The sequence below is a fragment of the Sabethes cyaneus genome, chromosome 3 (assembly GCF_943734655.1).
Source record: "Sabethes cyaneus chromosome 3, idSabCyanKW18_F2, whole genome shotgun sequence".
NCBI classification, from domain to species: domain Eukaryota; kingdom Metazoa; phylum Arthropoda; class Insecta; order Diptera; family Culicidae; genus Sabethes; species Sabethes cyaneus.
This window is the reverse complement of record NC_071355.1, coordinates 12195418-12217582: the sequence shown is the minus strand read 5'-3', so window position 1 is coordinate 12217582 and position 22165 is coordinate 12195418. Positions and strand designations below refer to the sequence as shown.

Here is a 22165-nt window from a genome sequence, read left to right as displayed (position 1 = left end):
GATAGACGACCACATTTGACGAAAAAATCTTTCTTTGCATATGGCTTAATCTCAATCATTTTTAGTTTTCTGTTCTATTTGCATTGGAATAGCTCTAGTACAAAAAGTATGTTTGCTTACTCAAATCTGTTGCTTTCCTTCGAAAGCTGAGAAAATTTTTTACTGAAAATTACCCTTAAACTTTCTACTTTATGAAATTTAGTAACTTTTCAAAACCAAACGCTTTGAAATATGTGTGTTTCGAGGTGTTTTTATCAAATTTCTCCAGTGAACTTACACCGTGGCGAACGATTGATCACTGTTCTGGTGTTTTAAGATGAGAGTGCCTGCGTGGTCTCGAATCGTATCGAAATAACTTTTATCGGTTCATCAAGCAAATAGTCTTGCGCCCCCTTTTTCGTTCTTTTAGCATAAAGAGAAGTGTTGATAGACCGATACTAGGGTTCAACAACTTCACCTTTAAAGAAATGATGATGAAAAATGATTTTCATTCAACTTAAACCTCTATCATTCGCTTTGGAACTGGTTTCCATCAGCGTTGATAAAGCGACTTTAACTTATTATGACAATTTTTATTGCCATCAAATGTTGGGCAAAATGACTACCAGACTTGAATAAAAATGAAATGAAATTATTAACTTATAATTCCTTCAAAGTTATGTATGCTCTGATTAGTCTTGAGAACTAATTATGTTCGCTTAGAAAATCCCCAGTTTTGTTTGAAGCTCACTTAAAACAATGCGCACAGTTCAATTGCGTTAAGATCCAAACACAACAGCTCCTCAATATGAGTTCAATCCAAACTAAATTTTACAAAACTGGTTAGAGGACGAATTCGTTATTAATTTATGGTTTAAACATTGTAGCATTACCTTAAATAAAGCAAGAATAGGCCGGCAAAACAAGTTTCAGACGATAATGAGCGTAATTACATGACCTGCCGTCTTGTTGTCGACTGATGGCTTTTTTGAGGATGTTTCTTGTGACTTTATTTTATTATTTATTCACGTAGTCTGCAGAGCCTTGAATGAGAAGGTTGGGTCCTTTAATACTTGATTTTCCATTTTAATAAACCTGACTCACAGAATAATGCGCAAGAATGTGATGACATACGTACATGCAGTGATGAAGGGTTTACCATAATAGTAGAAGGCATCGCTGTAACCTTCAGCGCAGCTGATAATTTCATAACTTCTTCCTTCTAGGTCAATATCAATGAACTGATAGCTTGTGCTTGTTTTGCGGTAAAGTAAGGATGTTGTTGTTGTTTTATTACGCAAGATTGAAATTTTAGAATTCGGTAATCTATTTTTTCCAGTCAAAGCAAATCGACTGCTTTTAATCAGTCTCGACCTCTGACAAACGGCAGCGTTCTTAATTAGATAATGACTTGAGGTTGCGCAACGGTTTCTTTCAACCGCTGAACGATTGCGATGCGGCGTTGGCAGCCGATCCGCTCATTCCACCGCCGAAACCGTGCGGTCCGAAGCCACCCTGAGTAAACGATTGTGATCCGGCGCTGGCGGCCGATCCGCTCATTCCACCTCCGAAACCGGGTCCAAAGCCACCACCACCCTGAGTGAAGGATTGCGCTCCGGCGTTAGCCGCCGATCCAGACGCTCCTCCGAAGCCACCTGGGAATCCACCACCGAAGCCGCCCTGGTTGAACGACTGTGCGCCGGCGTTAGCCGCCGATCCGGAAGCTCCGAAACCACCGAACTGCGGTGCGCAGCTAACAGCGGCAATGAGGCTCACAATCAGAGCTAGGCACACGAACAATTTCATTTTGGCAGTATTTGAACTGGTACTCACAAACTTTGGCACTGCTGGATTGGTTCTGATGCTCCAGTTTGAAAATGATCAATCTTTTATACCGGACCAATCGAAAAGGTTTTCCTAGTGTGTGCGTTCCCCCTTGCTGTTAATCGTAACGTTTTTCCTGGCGTCCGTGTGTTATCGGTGTTTTGAAGCACAACATCCACACTACCGTTGGGATTACGAATTCCAAGCGGTGTTGTTTTCGTTTTCCCTTTCATGCAAACTGATAATAATAGTCTTGTACTTTTAAGAAACTCTCAGGACTTTCCCAGCAAAGGCTGCAGAACCTGATCATAAACACACAGCGGTGATTTCCAAGTGCATCAACTAAACATAGTCAACATAATATTTATCGGGGAATTCCCTTCAGCGTAGTAAATGCTGCAAAGACACCTGTATTATGGTACAGACTAGGTTTCTTCTTAACCAGTATAGCTTATCTCTGTAACACTGGCTTAGGGCAAACTCGCATGACCTTTTGTTTTGTTTGCCGGTTTGAAAACAACGCTCCGTATTGCCAAAATTTATACACAAACAGACAAATTTTGATTGCTGATATTTTGTTGTAGCATATTATACAAGTTGTGAGGATAGAGACCTATTTTTGGTCTATTAAACATTACCATTGACGAGTTTTATGAATTTATAGGATTCTATTAGACTCCCTACTTCAAGTTTTCTTGCAGTTGTTTCATAACTTTGTCGGTCGGTGTGTGTACTTTAAAGTAACATGATAAGTTGAATTCGACCAAATGTTTGTTCAAATCTATCATAATACATCGACATCTAAAATGATTTTATTTAAAATTACAGTACAATCAGAAATCTTCATGTAACAAAATTTGTTGAATATGCTGAATTTAAAACCAGAAAGTATGCTGAATAGCAATATGCCGAAAATAGTCCTCCAAATTATCATTGCCTGTGCGGCTTAAACAATAAGGACCATTTCGTTGGTTAGAATACGGTGATAATTGTTTGATGAACGGTTCTTCGTGCGTCATTTTCTATTTGTAGGATTTCTGTCTTGCGATTATGCGTATGTATATTACTATTTTCAAATCAATTGGCATTGCGCTTGCATTACAGGAATTTCATAAACAACCTTGGCGCCAGGTTATTAACATTTAATGATTTCAATCCTCTCGTTGAACCAGTGGTGTACGAAGAAAGGCACTGTGGAGAATTGGTTTATACAATACTATTATACAGAAATCTAAAACAAACGATTGGGTTTATAAAAAATTACCCAGCTACATGACGCTTGAATTAAAACAAAAGGTGTCTTGATACTGTCATTGATTATTTTAGAGAATATACAATAAGCTGTCTCAAATTGAAAAGCTAATAAAGAACAATTTTTCCATGAGCGGAAATGGCGGTGCAGTATGCTATCCGCCTGCCAGATGCTGTCAGTCGAATTTAACCTGCATGAAATGTCAAACTTGACGAAATTTCACATGCATTAAATGTCAAAATCGACTGATAACAAGTCGCTATTTGCGCTCATGAAAATTTCGCTGAAAGAAAAATAAATTTAATCAGAATACATCATAAGAAACTAAACTAAATAAAACTAACGAACGAGCAACATCACGTGCAGTGGTGGAGTTTAAAGTACGTCGCACACTTAACCCGAATCAGCCCAATGTTGCCTTACGGCATCACTAGACATATTTTGTACTTTTTGCCATAAAATAAAAACAGATTGATATTTTCAACATTTAGTAACATTATTTTGAAGACAATTGGATACAGTTTAACAAAAAATATCACATTGAGTATTGGAGCACTGCACTAGGATGCAATAGCATCTCAAAGATGAAAATTGGACTGATTTTGCGGGCTAATTCTGGGCTGATCAAGGTTAATAAGGGGGTTTGGGAGTTTCTTTTATAACCAGTCTGCTGTGGTTGAAAGGTTCACCAATATCAGGCGATCGACGAATCCGGTTATAATCCGTTTATGATACGTTTCGATTTTGGCTTGTTTCGCTGGTTAAAGAGGAACGGTACACAACGTCGGAAGCGCTGCTTCAACGACCCTGCCCTACCCATTTTTTTTGCTCTTTCTCCTTCACGCCCTGTCCCACCCTGTTTGGATACTATTTACTGGCGTGCCAGAGCTGGGGCACACGGAGGCACGCCAGTAAATCATCTCTGTAAAATATAATGTATAACAACATAATTTCTGTAATCCAGTCCGCAGTCCGCAGTTTTTGATTTAATTGGCCACTATTTTTGCGATAGGTAAATTAATTGCGTAAAATTAGTTCCAGTGTCATGACCAATTTCAAGTCCAGTTATAAATTACTTTTCAAGTTTAGTTTCAAGCCTAATTTAAGCTCAAATTCAATTCTAATTTCATGACCAATTTAAACAACGATTTCAAATTCAATTCCAAATACAATTTCAAATGCAATTTAAAGCCAGTTTCAATTCCTACGTGTCCAGTTCATGTCTAGTCTAAAGACTACTTTCAACTTTGATTTAAGTCCAACTTCAAATATAATTTCTAGTCCGATTTTAAATTCTATGTCAAGTCTAGTTTCAAATCCAATTTAAACCTATTCATTTGCCTTTTTAATACTAATTTTAATTTGGGTGATCGGGAAAAATTCCAAAGAAGTCAAAAATTCATATCTCTTGAACGAAACAACTTAGAACAACTTAGTTTCTCAGCATATTCGAACCAATAATGGGTCTTCAATGGATCTTCTGCTGCTCTCCAGAAAAATAATGAAGAAAGGAAAAATGCGACAGAAAGAGAAAAAAAGGGAAAAGAGCACGAAGTAAAAACGAACACGAAGGAAAGACGAAGAACTTGACAGAGAGGAAAAGATTAAAAACAGGAATGAAAAAAGAAAAACGAAAGAAAAAATGAGACAGCATAAGCGAGAAAACGGTTCACAAAACAGTGGAAACGAAACACACGGGAGAGAAAAGGTAGGGGAAGGAAGCAAAACAAGATGAAGAACGAAAAAGAAAGGAACTAGAAAACGGCAGAACAGAAGGAAAAACCATAAAGTAAACTAAGAAAATAGTGATAAACTGAACAGAAGAGAAGAAACACAGGACAAAACGGCAGAAAAAACTTATCCCGGAAAGAAAAGCAGAAAATACGGGAGCAGATAAATGGAGAAACGCGAACAGAAAAACAGGGCTGAAAAGGATAAAAATTGACAAAAAAATGAAAACAAAAAAAAAACAACAAAAAAGGGGGAAAACAGGATGTAATAAAAAGGACGAAACAGACGAAAACGAAAACAGGGATAGAAAAGAAGTTAAAACGAAAAAAACGAAAACCGGTACCTAGGAAAACAAAACAAGTACCCTCAAGTCTTTTTTTACACGGGGATAAGTGGCGTGTAAAATAAAACCGTTTAAAAGAAAGACCGCATTAGTTCAATAATCATCATGAAATAAACCGTGTGAATTCAAAAATCGACGGAAAACGCCGTAATTCAAAATCATCTAAAAAACCGCTCGAATTTAAAAATCGCTGAAAAAACCGCGTTAGTTCGAAAAATGATGTAAAAAACCATGTTAATCCAAAACTCGTCATAAATAAAACCGTGTTAATTCGAAAATCATCATTAAAAAGCACTCAGGAAAAGAAGAGAAAATAACAAGGAAAGACGCAACAGCGGGCAGAAAATAACATGAGAGAAAAAGGGGAGAAATTCATAACAGCAAAAAACTCAATGAGATTTCAAGCACATGAAATTTCAACCTTGATCACAAGCGTCAAACTCACATATGAATTTCTCTCGCCATTATACGCGATGTCTCTGTTGTTATGCGATGTGAACCAAATTCAGCTGTGAGTATTTTGCTTAATTCTTTCACAGCTGGCATTTCATACAACGAACCAGAAAGCGAAAGAGAATCTACCATCAGAGAAAACATCAGCAGCGAAAAATGCCGCACACATTCATGAATTAAGAAATTTTTCTTTCGCGGGAATCGATATTTTCTTAACTAGTAAAAAGCCTAATAAGAATTAGATAAACATGTAATTAAAATGTGTGTTTTAGTTTAACTTTGCGATTTATTTCGAGATTTATTCTCTCACGCTCACAGCTACGTAACGCACGAGAGAATCACGCGCGGATGATCGAATGCTTAGACAGTCGAGTCTGAGAATGATTGAATCCGTATAACAGTAGTGGTCCGACTTGGAGAAATTTAAGTGGAAAGTTGATTTTGCTATGAATTAATGAGATGATCTTGCGTTAGAAATTTTGTTATATTGCTAATTGCAAGGAAAATTGTGCAATTAATTAGTGTTCAATCACTCATAAAAGTACTATTTTAGCTTAAATCGTTTCGGTCTCTTTGGCGCACTTATTGCTTGAAATGTAACGAAAAAGTGCGCCGAAGATACCGAAACGATTTAATGCAAAATAGCATTTTAATGAACGATATCGCACTTTGGATAGTACAATTTTCCTTGCAATTAGCAGTAATACAATAAACATTCTTCCGCTGTAGGAAAAGGCCGTAGCAGGCCGTGACCTCGGGGGCTAATAAAAATGTTTACGTCAAATATTTTTTGTGACTTGTAATCTTACAGCTTTTCCAACGGTTTTCCAGTGGTAGGTACCTAATTTTTCTAATGTTGAATTATTTGAAGCTTTCTTTTACCGATATCCTGTTATACAGTTTAGTTAGCAAGTCGGAAAGATTTGTTTCAATGTAAAAAAATTTGTGAAAACCTGGTATAAAACCAGCATTGGTTTTGTGAAAGAAAAAAGTGTTGTACTCAAAGTAGGTTTTTTGTGATTTAAAAAGGTTGAATTAGATACCGCATAACGATATGCGGCCCAGAGCGGCTTGAAAAAATAATTACCAGTGGTTGAAGAATTATCCTTAGCGCATCATATACGGCGTTTTAAAGGTTAGCTTTGTGCCGTAGGATTCTTGAGCGAGACATTGATAGTGATAGTGACAGACAGGTGATAGTTATCACTTGCTGGTATCCAGTCATCCCACGAAGTTCACAATGCGGCAGGCACGTGATAGAGATATGTTTGTATTTGCACCGGTATAACTCCGCAACACCTGGACGGGTCTTCATCGAGGTTGGCATATTTACGTGTTTGTTTAACAAATAGGTGAGTTCCAAATAAGCAAAAATACTTTCGGGCCGATGTACAACTGACTAGATGACAAATCTTCCACACGATTGTGAGTAAGGTGCTGCGCGAGCCACAATTGCTTATACCTAATATCTGGATGAGAAAAATGCGGAGTCTAAAAAAGGGGGTGAGAGCTTGACAAGCGGAGAAGTCCAAATAAGGAAAAGGGGCGGGGAGTTTCTTCCAACCTTCTTGTTGCTCCAGTAGTTTGATATGTATCGAACTACTAGTAGTGGTATCATTTGGTAAACATCAAACTTGTACCAAAATCTGCAAAAATAATAGGAATATTTTGAGTTTTCACCACTACTGGTACTACCACGACTATTGGAGCATCTACCCTATGTTTATCTTGATCTTGAACATAGCGTTGAGTATCAAATGAAAGAAAGTGCAACAAAAACTCAAGCTAACCGGCATTAATAAGGAAAACCGGTTCATATTCGTCCGAAAATGTGTAGATTGGAAGGCAAAATGCTATGTTTTCTAACAAAATAAGCTTAGATTAGATGTTTTCGAAATTTTCTGCGCAATATCTAGTTTTTAGGTGGTGTTGCTAAACAAATGTATACTCCATATATACGTTCTGAGTTTAAAAACTGCCAGCGAATTCTATGCTGCCATGACAACGAACCTTGAAAACGATTCAGCCACCTTCGGTGATGTTTACTAAAAATATTTCAAGCTGCGATCCGTATTTACTGTTCGAACGCTTCAGTTAGGAATTCACGTCATTTAGTCAGTGTTGGTCTTATTCTGTATATGATTGTACAGGATGAGTTCTCGACGGATAAAGTGACAAGCCGATTAATATGAAACTGGTTTAAAATCAGAGAAAGCAGGTTTTTCTTTTTGCATTTCCAATATGCTAATTTTAAAACAGATTGCGTCTTAGTTTGTTTTACGCATGATATCGTGTTTCATTTTATTGTTTCAAATAAACATCACAAACTACCGAATTTTGCTTCCAAGAATAAAGCAAACGGTCGACACTGTTGCCTATCTAATAATCTTGACTTGACTGCGGATATTTCGGAAGAATAATATGTCCTAAAATAAATTAGTAATCTTGTAACAGCATGCAGGTATTTATGTCAGTCATTGGCTTTCCGAGCAGGAACTTTTAGTGAACACCAATTGGGAGGCCTCCACCCTGAGTAAACGATTGAGAGGCAGCGTTAGCCGCACTTCCGGACAGTCCACCGAATCCACCGGATGTGAAAGTTTGCGTGCCTGCATTAGCCGCACTACCGCTGGCACCACCTCCTAGACCTCCCTGAGTAAACGTCTGTGAAGCAGCATTGGCCGCCGATCCGGAGGCTCCTCCAAAACCTGGGAAGCCACCACCCTGTGTAAACGATTGCGATGCAGCATTGGCAGCACTGCCACTCAAACCTCCTCCGAACCCAGGCAAGCCACCTCCCTGGGTGAACGACTGAGAACCGGCATTTGCGGCTGATCCCGAGAGTCCACCAAGTCCACCAAGTCCACCACCCTGGGTGAATGACTGAGTACCAGCATTGGCAGCCGATCCCGAGAGTCCTCCAAATCCGCCTTGGGTAAATGACTGTGTGCCAGCATTAGCAGCCGATCCCGAAAGTCCTCCAAAACCTCCGAATCCCGGGAAGCCACCACCCTGATTGAATGACTCCGCTCCAGCATTGGCTGCGCTTCCCGATGCTCCTCCAAGTTCAACGTTAGCAGAACGAACCACACGCAGTGGGGCTTCCTCTAAGAATATCACTGCAAAATTCGAACAATCAGTAAAATTACACTTTTTTAAATCAAAACTTTAATTACCATATGGGGCACATCTGGCTACGGCCAGTGTTGATGCCAACATAAGAGCAGCGACGATGGTCTTCATTGTATCCGATAAACAAAACCGCACACCGATACAAATCTGTCGGAAGTCTGACTAAACAATGATCTGCGGAAAGAACCCGATGCGCGTATTTATATCTCTTAAGTTTCGTTTTACTCCTCTTGATGATGATGCCATCGCGATCAACCGGCCGTTCGTTGGCTCGGACATGCTCACCCACCGCATCGCACCGCACCTGCACGCGCTGCTTCCCCTTCAAAAGTTGTTTTTGGGAACCGGGCTGAGAAAAGCACTGTCCTCTAAATAGGTTTGTATCGGAAAGATATCGTATAGAAAGGAAATAAACTCTGCAAACCAAAAGCCAGTTTGTAATAGGATTAACTTTGTTTTGGGATTCCCATAGGGCCGGTGGAACAAATATTGTATCGTGTTGTGCAGTAATTTTCAACTCACCAGACCTATAATGCAGATCATATAAGAACTGGAAAATGATGTTTTGACAAAATTTATGCTTTGTAGAAAACTCTATTTTATGTTAATTAGGTTCTTTTCTACTCATCTGTCCTCTAAATGATAAACACAACATAACTGTGCAAACGCGAGTTTCGCATGCAGTCCCAGATCTTCGGTGACCATTATTACGGTTCCAAATATTTTTGAACACGTCTGTAAATGTAATGTAAACAACAACATTTATGAGGCAATTTGTTTTAGACAAAGGTTTGTTTGTGAAGATTTTTTTTTTGCTGTCGGTATCGGTGCTTCACCAATTTGTGCTAATCAACGATGCGTGGTAATCAACACCAAAATTACCTGTGTGCAATCTTGTACCCGAAGATATTTTTTACTTTATTTTTTACATGTTCTAATGTAGCGTTTGTGTTAATGGAATTTTTTGATTGACACGGATATTCATTACCGGTTTGCTTTTTTATATAATTTGATGAACTAATGTTTAGTTTTTTTGCAAAATGTAGGTTGCGATTTTATTATTTGCCTGGAATTTTTATGGGATTATTTAGTTCCTCATATTATACTCTAGCGTAAAAAAAATCTAGGTGTAAGGTAATACGGTAGCCTTGGCATTGTTAGCCTTCTGAAAATAGCTATGTTGTTAAAAAAATTTACAATAAACATGAAGTAGGTACATGCCATTTATGGCTTACTGAAACCTTCGGCATGTTGTGCCTCACATGGCAGAACTAATACGACTTACTTGCGTATATGCAAGTTTAATAATGCATCAGAGATTAACGCAGATAACTCGTATTCGTATTCCCAACTTGTTGTCCATCAAATTATGGAACATGAGATAAAACAAAAATTTGATTGCTGGATTTCGGTTCTACAACTCTATCGATGAATCAGCTAAATGGTTTTTTTTTTCAAAAAATCGTGTCGTTGATTTTTCGGATTTCAAAGGAAGTTTTATTTTCTCAAAATAAAACTTCCCTTGAAATCCTCTTGCTGGGGGTGTAGTCCAATGAGTAAATATTGTTAAAAATAGGGAAAAATTAGTCAAATGGGATATTTTCCAATGAGAAATAGGAAAGAGGTGAGCACCACTCGTTTCGCCGGAGAATTTTACATACGTTTGCTTTAATTTTATCAGCAGATAGGCCGTCTATAAGTCGCGTCCGTTTTTAAACTTGTTTTCGTTCATTGAACTACTAATGAGCTAGTAGCATTGTAGCACCCTAAATACAAAAGATACAGCACCAGCAAAATTGTGGACATAAAAACTAGTTGTACAATTATCCCATATAACTTTATCAAATTTTGCTCGGCTTAAATGATACTGTCAAAAGAATCAAAACTGCAAATGAATCAAAGCAATTGAACCATCCCTGCTTCGGCTTACGTATGAAAGAGCTAAAGCTTTCGAATGAATTTTTGTTGAGCGTCAGGTTCTTCTTCTATCAGCCGAGAGCCGGGGTGGCTCTTGCCGTATCAAGAATTCAACTTCACAGGATCCTCTCGATCCTGGGTTACTCTTCGCCAATTCATTGCGCGTCTCGATACACACAGGTCAACTTCAACCTGATCGAGCCATCTAACACATTAAGCCCCTCTATTCCTAGTGCCGGTTAGGTTTATTGAAGAGAACTGATTTTACTACACAATCGTTCGGCATCCTTGCGACGTGGCCGACCCACCATAGTCTCCCAACATTCGCTAGGTGTACAGTAATGGTAATCTTTCCAAGTAGTGCCTGCAACTCGTGATTCATACATCTCCGCCGCTCTCCGCTATCCGTTTGTACTCCACCAAAAATAGTCCGCAATACCTTTCGTACAAATTAGCGTTTTGTACATCGTCAGCTTTGTGTGGCGACGTACGCTCTTTGATCGAAGCGTCTTGCATAGGGAAAAGTAGGTTCAATTTTCTGCTTGAATGCATCGTCGGATCTCCTTGGACTGCCGTGAGCTGGAATTGGAGGAATCCTATTCGTTGGGTAGTTACTGCACCGTTTTTCAAGCTGAAATCTTTGCAATTATATGCGGAGCTCAGTTTGCACTTCAGAAAGAACTGATAGGCAAGATTATCTACTTCTGTTCTGACAGTCAAGCCGCTATAAAAGCCCTTTGTGCGGCTAATTCTAAATCTAAAACAGTCATCGCCTGCCACACCCAATTAGAAGAACTAAGCATTCTAAATGCTGTTAATCTGGTTTGGGTTCCTGGCCATTCTGGTATAACCGGAAATGAATGGGCTGATGAACTAGCAAGATCTGGAGCAGAAAAGTCGGTTTTCGGACCGGAACCTGCTTTACCAATTGCGGCATGTTGGATAAAACAAAAGATTCGATCTTGGTTTTCATCTGAACATGTACGTTATTGGGAAAATCTTGAAACTTGTCGTCAAACGAAAAGTTTCATTGTTAAGCCTTGTGAGAAGGTTGCGAAATTTCTTTTGCAACACTCAAAGGTAAATTGCAGTATTCTTGTCAGATCACTGACTGGTCACTGCAGACTAAATTATCATATGGCTACGATTCAGCGAGCTGAATCGTTTCATTGTAATTTATGTGAATCCGACTACGGTACACCATATCACGTAATTTGCAACTGTCCTGCAGTAGCACAATTGCGTCATAGGATCTTTGGATCCTACGTCTTAAATGAATCGGATTTTAGGAAACTAAAATTACGAGACATTTTGATGTTCCTTACCGAAAGCGGTATTGAGCTATAAGCTCTTATTTATCATGAGTATACCCCCCAGGGGGTGTACTTTTGATAAGTTAACTACCAAGGATTGCAGTATCCCCTCGGGGGTACAAAAATCTCTCGGTATATATATGTTTGTGTTTGTCCAAATTTCTCATCCACCCCTTCCTATTCCTCCTGTTTTCCTTCCCGTCCTCATCAGGTAAATGATGACACGGGCAAGATGGGCAAGGCACAAATCTTGCACATGATTGTGAGGAACGTGCTGCTCGAGCCAAAGATGCTGATACCTGATACCTGATACCGGATCTCCTTACCCGTATTATTGTCGGCGGTGACCGGAGATCCCAAATATTCGAACTTATCAACCACTTCCAGTTCATCGCATACATACATCATACCATACAGGACATTTCATCCCCTTGCCGCAACCTTCTGCGCGATTCGAAAGAACTCGAGTGTTAAGCCCAGCGACAATGAAACAATAATTTTATGAACCTCGAACAGCAATTGGTGTATTTCGCGAACGAAAGTTATAAAATTCCTATGGAACGTATATTTTGTTAGGCTAAGTTATTATAAGTGGTATGTAAGACTTACTTTAAGTGTTTCTCGCTGACTCAGGCTTTAACAATCTGGGGAGTCAGTATAATGTTTGTATGTTTCGAAATCTATAGAATTAAGTATGTTTTAATCATTGTAGACCACTGATTTTGTGTACAATATCTCACCTATCGACGGTGGTAGCACGACACGAAATCTTAATCAGCGCTGAGTATTTACTAGCCGTAGTCACACCTGTTCGCATATATAGATTTAAGATTATGCTTTAGCTTTAAGTCATGTTTCGCTCACCTTCTTCTAAATTGCAGATTAACTACACTTATAGATGCCACAAAGCTGACCTACTACAATCTATACACTAGTTATTAAGAACAATAGGTTAGGAATGATAATTATAATATTTCACTAATTTTCTCACCGTTTAGCGTTCAAGTTTAGCAATTAAGGCTACTCGTAAGTAAGATAATATAAGCAAATAGGTTAAGCATTACTTTTAACTATTTTCACAGTAACTTTAAGATAGATTAAGTAGATTAAGAATAATTTTAAGTAGATTTAAGAAATCGCCACTAACAGCACACTGATCTAGCACAGGTTTGTTTTTATTCTCCTCTATTGTACGTCGAGATCGGACAGACGAGTCCGCATTGCCCTTCGATCGCGGGACGATCCCTTGCATGCTGACTGGTGTGGTTGATCTGTCAGTGGCGTAGATTGGAGATGGGTGCAGTCGCATATCATTTCGACAGGGCGCAACTAACAGTCCCCTCCGGAATGCGCGAATCCTCCGAAAGCGTATTCGTCCCAACGCCTATGTCGAGCACCGCCAATGAAACCGCTGGACGCTCGTATATTCCAACAGATGTCGACTGCACCGTGGCCCACCGTACCTGCCCATCTGGAGCTTGATGCGTAGCAATTACTCTTCCCTTCGGCCAATGATTTCGATGAAACTTCGGGTCCACTATAACAACGATATCACCGACAGCGATAGGTTTAGCGGGTGTGAACCACTTGGTTCGACGGGTGATCGTGGGCATGTAGTCGCGTACCCAACGTTTCCAGAATTGGTCAGCCATAATTTGAGATTGTATCCAACAGTTCTTCTGCGTTAACGGACTATCATCGAAGGGAACCCAAGACCTTAGGCCATTTGCTGACCCCAACAGGAAGTCGTTAGGTGTCAGTACGGGCGACTCATCGCCGTCTACGGGAATCTCGGTCAACGGTCGAGAGTTGACAATATTTTCGATCTCTGCCATCGCGTTCAGCAGCACTTCGTCGGTTGGTAGTCTGCACGATTGTAGCTTGGCTAGATTTTGTTTTACACTACGGATCAGTCGTTCCCAGGCTCCCCCCATGTGTGGTGAAGCTGGGGGTATGAAGGTCCATTGGGTACGAGTTGTGGTGAACTCTCTCGCTAATTTGTCTTGGTCGAGCAGTCCAATGGCTGCCTTAAGTTCCTTGCTGGTACCTTGGAAGTTAGTTCCATTGTCACTATATATAACAGCGGGAACTCCCCTCCTAACCATGACGTTCCGGATTGCCATTATGCAGGAGTTGGTGGACAGTGTGTGAGCGATTTGCAGATAGATGGCGCGAGTGGTCAAGCAAGTGGCAAGAACTCCCCACCGTTTTTCAGAGTGTCTGCCTACCGAGACTAGTATCGGACCAAAGTAATCCACCCCCATGTACGTAAAGGGACGGCTAAATGCAGCCAGGCGTGCCTGTGGAAGGTCGCCCATCGCCGGTGGTTGTGGTTTCGCCGCGTAGTTCTTGCAGTGTTGACAGCTCTTCCGAAGAGTGTGGTAGGTCGCTTTCAAGCGAGGAATACGGTAGCGCTGCAGAAGCTCGTTCATGATCGTGTTGTGGTTCTGGTGTTGAAATCGATCGTGCGCGTCAGTGATGATCAATCGTGTGACTTGATGGTGACGAGGAAGAATGATGGGTTCAGTGGCATCACGATCAGCAAATACGCACGCTTTGGTGCGACCTCGGATTCGAACGATTCCATTTTCGTCCAGAAAGGCACTGCGGAAGAGTGGATTATTCCGAATGCTCTTTCCTTTCGGACTCTTTACACCGTAGCCCGCCACTAGCGTAGCGACTTCATCAGGGTAACCTTCTGACTGCGCCAGGCGGAACAAGTAGTTTTCAGCTTTAGACAGTTCTTGCTGCTTCAGTGGCCCACAGACGCGATGTTCCTTTCTGTTGGAACGTTTAAGGTTGTCAACGTAGCGGAAAATGTAGGCTGTGCGACGAAGGAGAGAGATCCACTTAGAAAAGGCTTGTAGATCTATAACTGACTTTGTTACCGACGCGTGGAGCAGCAGGTGTGGGCGTAATTCCTCGTCGGTGGTTTTTCCGAAGCTTGGCGTAACAGGCCACTGCTGTTTTTCTTGTCGAAGGAATTCTGGTCCTCTAAACCAGCGACTATCAGCGGATAGATCTGGGTTTCGTGCCCACTTGGTTCCATCATCAGCAGCGTTTTGCTTTGTTGGGACCCAGCGCCACTCGCTAATCTCCGTGGTTTCGAGGATCTCACTTACTCGAAAGGCAACAAATTGACTGTAACGTCGGTGGTCCGACTTTATCCAGCAGAGCACGTCCTTGGAATCCGTCCAAAAGACACGCCTCGAGACCTTGATGGTTAGAGACTTGAGGATGGTATCGGAAAGCCGTACACCGAGCAGAGCTGCTTGAAGCTCAGATCGTGGGATTGAGAGAAACTTTAGTGGTGCTACTCTAGTTTTAGCTCCTGCCAAGGCACATTCGATCACACATCCCTCCTGGAATCTAAGGTATACAACAGCTGCGAAACCGTTCTCACTGGCGTCAACAAACGTGTGCATCTCTACTTCTGCTTGAACAGAGGTTAACAATCGATAGCATCGAGGAACCTCGACGGAGGTTATCTGCGGAAAAACCGCCAGCCACGTCGACCATTTTTCGAATTGTGCATTCTGGATCGGATCATCCCAGCCGGTCGATGTTCTCCAAATTTCTTGTAGAAGCACCTTCAGGAACATCAACAGATGCGATATAAACCCCAACGGGTCGTACACCATCATTAACACTCGGAGAACCTCTCTTTTTGTAGGCCGACGGGTTCCGGACAGAAGAGCTTCATCATATCGAGATGACATCTTGTACGTGTAACAGTCTGTCACGGTGCTCCACCACATCCCGAGCACTTTCTCCGTTTTGGCTTCCTCTCCAATATCCAGGTTTTTCGCCTCGGCTGCTTCACCGTTGAGAGTTGTTTGAACCTTTTTAGAGTTCGAAATCCAATTTCTTATTTCGAACCCGCCCTTTGCATGAATTTTCTTTACATTCTCCGCAAGCTTCAAGGCTTCCTCTTCCGTCTCCGTGCTAATCAGCATGTCGTCGACATAGTGTCGTTTGGTTATGGCGTCGACAGCAACCGGGTAATCCCTCTCAAATCGCTTCGCATTGGTGTTCTTCACATGCTGCGCAATACTCGGGGAGCAGCTGGCCCCGAACGTCATCACCTGAACGACGTACACGCCAGGTTCTGCTTCGCTTCCCTCCTGCCAGAAAAATCGTTGACAATGTTGGTCCTCGGGCAGCATTAGAATCTGGTGGAACATTTCTCTTATGTCTCCGCAAACCGCTACTTTATACTCTCGGAAACCGATAAGTACGGACAGGAGCGACGCGAGCTGGTCAGGGCCTTTTAGGAGGACAGAGTTGAGGGAAATATTGTGGGTTGTGGCTGCAGCATCCCACACTAGCCGAATCTTGGCCGGTTTGTTCGGATTTACTACCGCGAATATCGGAAGGTACCACACCTTTGAATGTGGCTCACGGAGCTCCTCTGAGGATAGCTTTCTGACGTAACCTTTGCTGATGTGTTCCTGCATTTTAGTCTTGAGTGCCTCTGCTAAACCCGGGTCCTTGTTCATTCTGTTTTGAAGGCATTTCCATCGACGGAGGGCCATTGTCTTACTGTCTGGAAGACGGACATTCTCGTACTTCCATAGAAGACCGCACATGTAGCGATTTTCTCTAAGGACTGTGAGTGACTTCAATAATGTCTGGGCTCGTTGTTCTTCTTGCGAAAGCAGAAGCTGGCTCGGTTTCACGATTCCGAGGCTATCTAGCGCAAAGTATGACTTCATCGCCTTGTGGAGACTCTCGTCGTGCTCGTGGTTGCATTCACACGTTTGTACACTATGATGATTCAAGTACCCCGCCGCTTCTTTCTTACCAGCACAATTACCGTACACCATCCAACCTAAGCGGGTTTTCACGGCGATCGGTTCGTTTTGCTTCCCCTCTCGACTCTTAATAACGTATCCAAGTTTTGCGTTGTCCAAGCCAATCAGGATCCGTGGACTGATGTCTTGGTATGCTTCAAGTGGTATTCCAGCCAGATGTGGATACTTCTTCTGCATCTCAGACAACACTAACGTTTGCGGGCGGATTTGAAGGTAGGACATTGTGTACACGCCACGTAGTTCATATTTCTTTGAGCCTTGTGTACCGGATATCTGCAGATTTACTTGCTGGGACCCATCTTCAACCTTGCGGGTTCCACCGGTCCACTTCAAGCACAAAGACTTTCTCGGGCCTTCAACGCCTAGCTCGTTTGCTAAGTCTTGATCCATTAACGTTAGCTCGGATCCATCATCGATGAACGCGTAAGTATGTACAGTATTTTTTGGTCCATAAAGGATGACTGGTACAATGCGGAATAAAACAGCGGACTGACCCTGGTGAACATTGCAGCTCGGATCTGATGCACTCATTTGAGAGGGCGTTGTCGTTGAAGGATACGATGTCGATGATCTCGGATTCTGATTCTTCTCCGGATTGTGGAGTAGTGGATGATGTAAGAAAGTGCATTCATCCGTACCGCACTTCTTCTGTCGCTTGCAGGAACCGTTGTGCTTTCGAAGGCACTTTCGACAAAGCTTGCATTCCTTCACTGTCGCCCATTTTGAGTCGTAACTTAATCCTGCGAAAGTGCTGCATTTTGCTACCATCGGACAATCTCCCTTGCACACTATGCACTGTTCCTTGACCGAATGCTTTGAGAGAGACGGTCCATGCTTTCCGGGTGCCTCGATTGGTTTTGAAGTTTTCGATGTTGACTCAGAATGGAAGTTCAGAAACCCATCTTTCTTGAAACTCCGAGTTCGTTGATCCCTTCCGATATCCCCTATGACTGCGCTTGCATCTTCCGCTACTGTATACAACCAGCTGCTAAAAGTAGCGAGATTTTGGTTCGTTGCGTTTCGCGTATACCTCGCCCAGTCTAATCTTAGTGATGACGGCAACCGCTCCACTAGCTCGCATCGAAGAGACGAATTGTAGATAAAGTCGTCGATTCCACATGCTTTGATTGTAGCAACCATATTCTTCACTGCTAGTGCAAAGCTTACCACCGTCTCAAGCTTCTCCATGTTCGGTGGAGCCATACTTCTGATCTTCTTAACGATTGACTGTACGATGGCCTCCGGACGACCGTAGAGCATTTTCAGTGTACACAATACGTCTACTACGTTCGACGGATGGAGTAGCTCGCACCTTACCGCTTCCAACGCTTTCCCCTTTAGGCATTTGCGCAGCCTTAGCATATTTTCCTCGTCCGTGAATCCGCACATCTGCGTAGATGAGTTAAACATGGAATAGAATAAAGGCCACTCTTCTAATGTTCCATTGAACTCGGGGAGATCCTTAGACACCGCCTGACGAGCTGCAATTTGACTCCGGTTTAGAATACAAACTGTTTCCTGGTGGGTTGTAGTTTGAAGGTCCGATTCCGGACGTCCCGATCGAAGCGGAGTCGAACGCTGACCTGGAATGAAATGGTTTCCTTCCTCCAACGTGCCTAGATTCATCGAAGGGACGAAAGACGTCCTGGCGTGGCTATTCGATGAGGCTGTATTAATTGCAGGTGCATGCGAAACCCTCGCTCCGGATCTTGTTTCTCGAACATTTTGATAACATTGCTGATTGCAACCATTCGGTATCATCGCTGGTCTGACCGTTGCCACATCGTTGGCACGTGGAGTGTAACTCTCCGACTGTTGAATTTCCGTCTGCTGTATCTGCGGACCGGCTTCAGTAAATCGCGTTTGCGCAACACTCAGGGAATGGGAACCGTGCAGGGTACGATTGTACTGACTACCTTGATTAAACGGTTGAACGTTCGGTTGGCCGGCCCGTAGCACAGGCTGTGAGAACGAACCACTCCGTTGATGGTTAGCGAGTTGGTTATTACGAAGGATCGATGGATTTTGCTGTTGACGGATGACATCCGAAGCGTGGTGCTCCTCGGGTTTTCCCGTTGCATTTGGTATTTGCCCATTTGTCTCATCTTCTACTAATCCGGAATCTTCACCGTGACGTTCGGTATCTGTTAACCACTGCTCGACCTTGGATACGTTGTCTTCGACGTCGCCAGCTTCCGTAGAAGTCTCACTGCCATGAGCCTTCAATAACTGGTATTTCTTTTGGAGAAACCGCTTCTCCAACTCGAGCTCCTCCTCAAGCTTCTTTAGTTCGAGTGCCTTAATCCTTTTAGCTTCACTGTTCCTAGAGCTAGCCTTGCTCTTCGAGTGTACTGATAACGTCTTCTTTGGGGGTGGATTTGGTCTCTGCTGCTCGTTCGACGCATTGATAGTATCAGTGGGAGGGACGCTTGCCTCCTTACAGTTCGGACAGACCCAGCTGACATTTGCGATGTCTTCCGAAACGTGCACACAGACAAAGTGATACCATCGGTCGCAACCATCACACTGCACCATTTCTTCGTTATCACGCTCTTCACACAACTGACACTGGCAATCCCGATTTCTACGAACGTCGCGGACTGGATTGCGCCTGACTTCGATCGCGGTACCGGCGGCGTTTTTGCCATAATTGACAGTGCCTTTCGTAGTCGTCTTAGTTTGTAAAGGATTTTTATTACTATTGGCAACGTCAGCATTTACCTGCTTTACAGAGTTAGGAGGGGAAACAACGACGACGGACGGCGTACCACCTGCAGTGCTCGTCACGGCTCCGGTAACGGGATTATCTCCTATTTCCTCTACCATTCCTGGTGCGGGCACATCGAATGCATTGCCAGAACGAGTCGACTTCTTCGACATATTTAAAGAATTTTATAAATTGTTAAGCCCAGCGACAATGAAACAATAATTTTATGAACCTCGAACAGCAATTGGTGTATTTCGCGAACGAAAGTTATAAAATTCCTATGGAACGTATATTTTGTTAGGCTAAGTTATTATAAGTAGTATGTAAGACTTACTTTAAGTGTTACTCGCTGACTCAGGCTTTAACAATCTGGGGAGTCAGTATAATGTTTGTATGTTTCGAAATCTATAGAATTAAGTATGTTTTAATCATTGTAGACCACTGATTTTGTGTACAATATCTCACCTATCGACGGTGGTAGCACGACACGAAATCTTAATCAGCGCTGAGTATTTACTAGCCGTAGTCACACCTGTTCGCATATATAGATTTAAGATTATGCTTTAGCTTTAAGTCATGTTTCGCTCACCTTCTTCTAAATTGCAGATTAACTACACTTATAGATGCCACAAAGCTGACCTACTACAATCTATACACTAGTTATTAAGAACAATAGGTTAGGAATGATAATTATAATATTTCACTAATTTTCTCACCGTTTAGCGTTCAAGTTTAGCAATTAAGGCTACTCGTAAGTAAGATAATATAAGCAAATAGGTTAAGCATTACTTTTAACTATTTTCACAGTAACTTTAAGATAGATTAAGTAGATTAAGAATAATTTTAAGTAGATTTAAGAAATCGCCGCTAACAGCACACTGATCTAGCACAGGTTTGTTTTTATTCTCCTCTATTGTACGTCGAGATCGGACAGACGAGTCCGCATTGCCCTTCGATCGCGATCAGTGTCTGTCGAAAACAGACACTGAGGAAGCCTGCAAGTCGTAGGCGAAATACGTATCTGTCATTGAATAAAATACACATAGTAGAATTAAATTGGATAAGTTTTCTTATTTTTTATTTTTAGGTTTCGTATTCTACTAAGACGCTCCAAAAACTTCAGTTAGATAGTTTTTCCAAGCTCTTTTTTTGCTCTCCATCGCTTTTTGACATTCCCTGTCAAATCAAATAGTTCGTGCACTTGAGGTTCGACGCGCCAAAGCCGCTTATCCATACAATTTTAGAGGCGATATACGCACTGAGGAATAATTTTGAGTGATACAGTTATATAGGTATTTCAATATGATAAGATCCGATTAAGCGCGACCAGCTTCACACAGCTATACAACTTTGTACAAATACAAATCGTATGTTTGTCAGCTATCATTATTAACGGTAGAATATCCACTTGTGGGTGCTTTATTAGGCTTTATTTAGGAATCCGAATTTGTTAAGAGATGTTTACGATAATTTTCGTACATTAATATACGAGTTGGTGGAGCTGGGTCATATTCCATCCGTTTTCGAGGGTCGCAGGATCTAGTTCCACAGAGGAAGATACAGCATCATCCAGTACGCGCGTGTATTTTTCGGCAACTCGCTGGTTGTCTAATTGTCGAATGTTTAACCGAGGTGGGCGGATTTGTCGTGAGGAATAAACCGTCGATAGTTTTGAGACCACATGTACTACTTCTAGGTAATGGTCCGAATCGATATCCGTACCTCGTAGGGAGCGTACGTCGGTGATGTTGGAGAAAAACTGACCCTCGATGAGAATGTGGTCGATTTGGTTCACGATTCGTTGATTAGGTGATCTTCAGGTGCCTTTGTGGATATCTTTGCGGAGAAAGTACTTCTGATCACCAAGTCTCGGGAGGCTGAAAAGTTGAGGCTATAGGGCCCAATCACCGGTAGGCTTCCGTACCATACCGTCATCCGGGGATACTTGCAACACTTTCGAACTTTGACTTAGTATAACTTTCGAAGTATACCGTTTAGGTCCAAGTGTAAGTAGCCAAAACGTGTATAGTGGTGAGTAGTTTTGATTTATGATTTTGAGAAAAAATATAAATTAAATGAATCTATTGAATGATCCAAAAATAGGGGTGTTGCAAGTTACCCAGTAAACGGGGTTACTTGCAACACTTTTCTGATTTTGCGTTTCTTATGGTTTTATATCTGATTTCAAACCGCGAATGACTATTTTGAGATATTTTGAATGTAGGGTATTTTGCCTATCATTGAACGATTCCAATGATTGGACAGCGTCCAATAAAACACTAATTCTAGAATACATATACGCTCAAACCCTATCAAAGTGCACGAATTACTCACTTTGATCAGTTGTGGATCATTTCTTGTAATAATAGCGTTACATAAGGCAAGATTTAATAACAAAAATTCAAGTTAAACATTGTCATATACAATATGGGCTATAACCCTCAATTTTGTTAGCATTTCAGATAAGAAACATGTCTCGCTAATTAACGTTTAAAATAATTAAATTACCATATCATGCTGTACACAGCTAATGATATACATTTATGCACTATTTGTCAACATTTTCAAGCAAATTTAAAAATTACTTATAGTTCTTAAAGTATTAAAATTTGACTGTTTAATCATTGGACAAAAAAGCAACGATTGTCCTAAGCTTGTACAAGAACTGAAATAGCATGAAAAACCCGCATTACTGCTCAT

The 22165-nt window shown here is 41.6% G+C and overlaps 3 protein-coding genes across 3 annotated transcripts; all 3 read right to left on the bottom strand.

Annotated features, from left to right (window-relative positions):
* Positions 1-1413: 1413 nt before the first annotated feature.
* On the bottom strand, positions 1414-1785 carry LOC128739268 (uncharacterized). Its single transcript, XM_053834747.1, has one exon. It carries the CDS (start codon positions 1783-1785, stop codon positions 1414-1416), a length of 372 nt encoding a protein of 123 aa, XP_053690722.1.
* Positions 1786-8081: 6296 nt separating this feature from the next.
* LOC128739267 (uncharacterized) lies at positions 8082-8825 on the bottom strand. Its single transcript, XM_053834746.1, has 2 exons — positions 8759-8825; positions 8082-8701 (listed from the first exon to the last, which is right to left on the bottom strand). The coding sequence occupies exons 1-2, from the start codon at positions 8823-8825 to the stop codon at positions 8082-8084; spliced, it is 687 nt and encodes a 228-aa protein (XP_053690721.1).
* Positions 8826-13254: 4429 nt separating this feature from the next.
* On the bottom strand, positions 13255-19638 carry LOC128739266 (uncharacterized). The gene has a single exon (XM_053834745.1). The coding sequence runs from the start codon at positions 19636-19638 to the stop codon at positions 13255-13257; it is 6384 nt and encodes a 2127-aa protein (XP_053690720.1).
* Positions 19639-22165: the final 2527 nt, after the last annotated feature.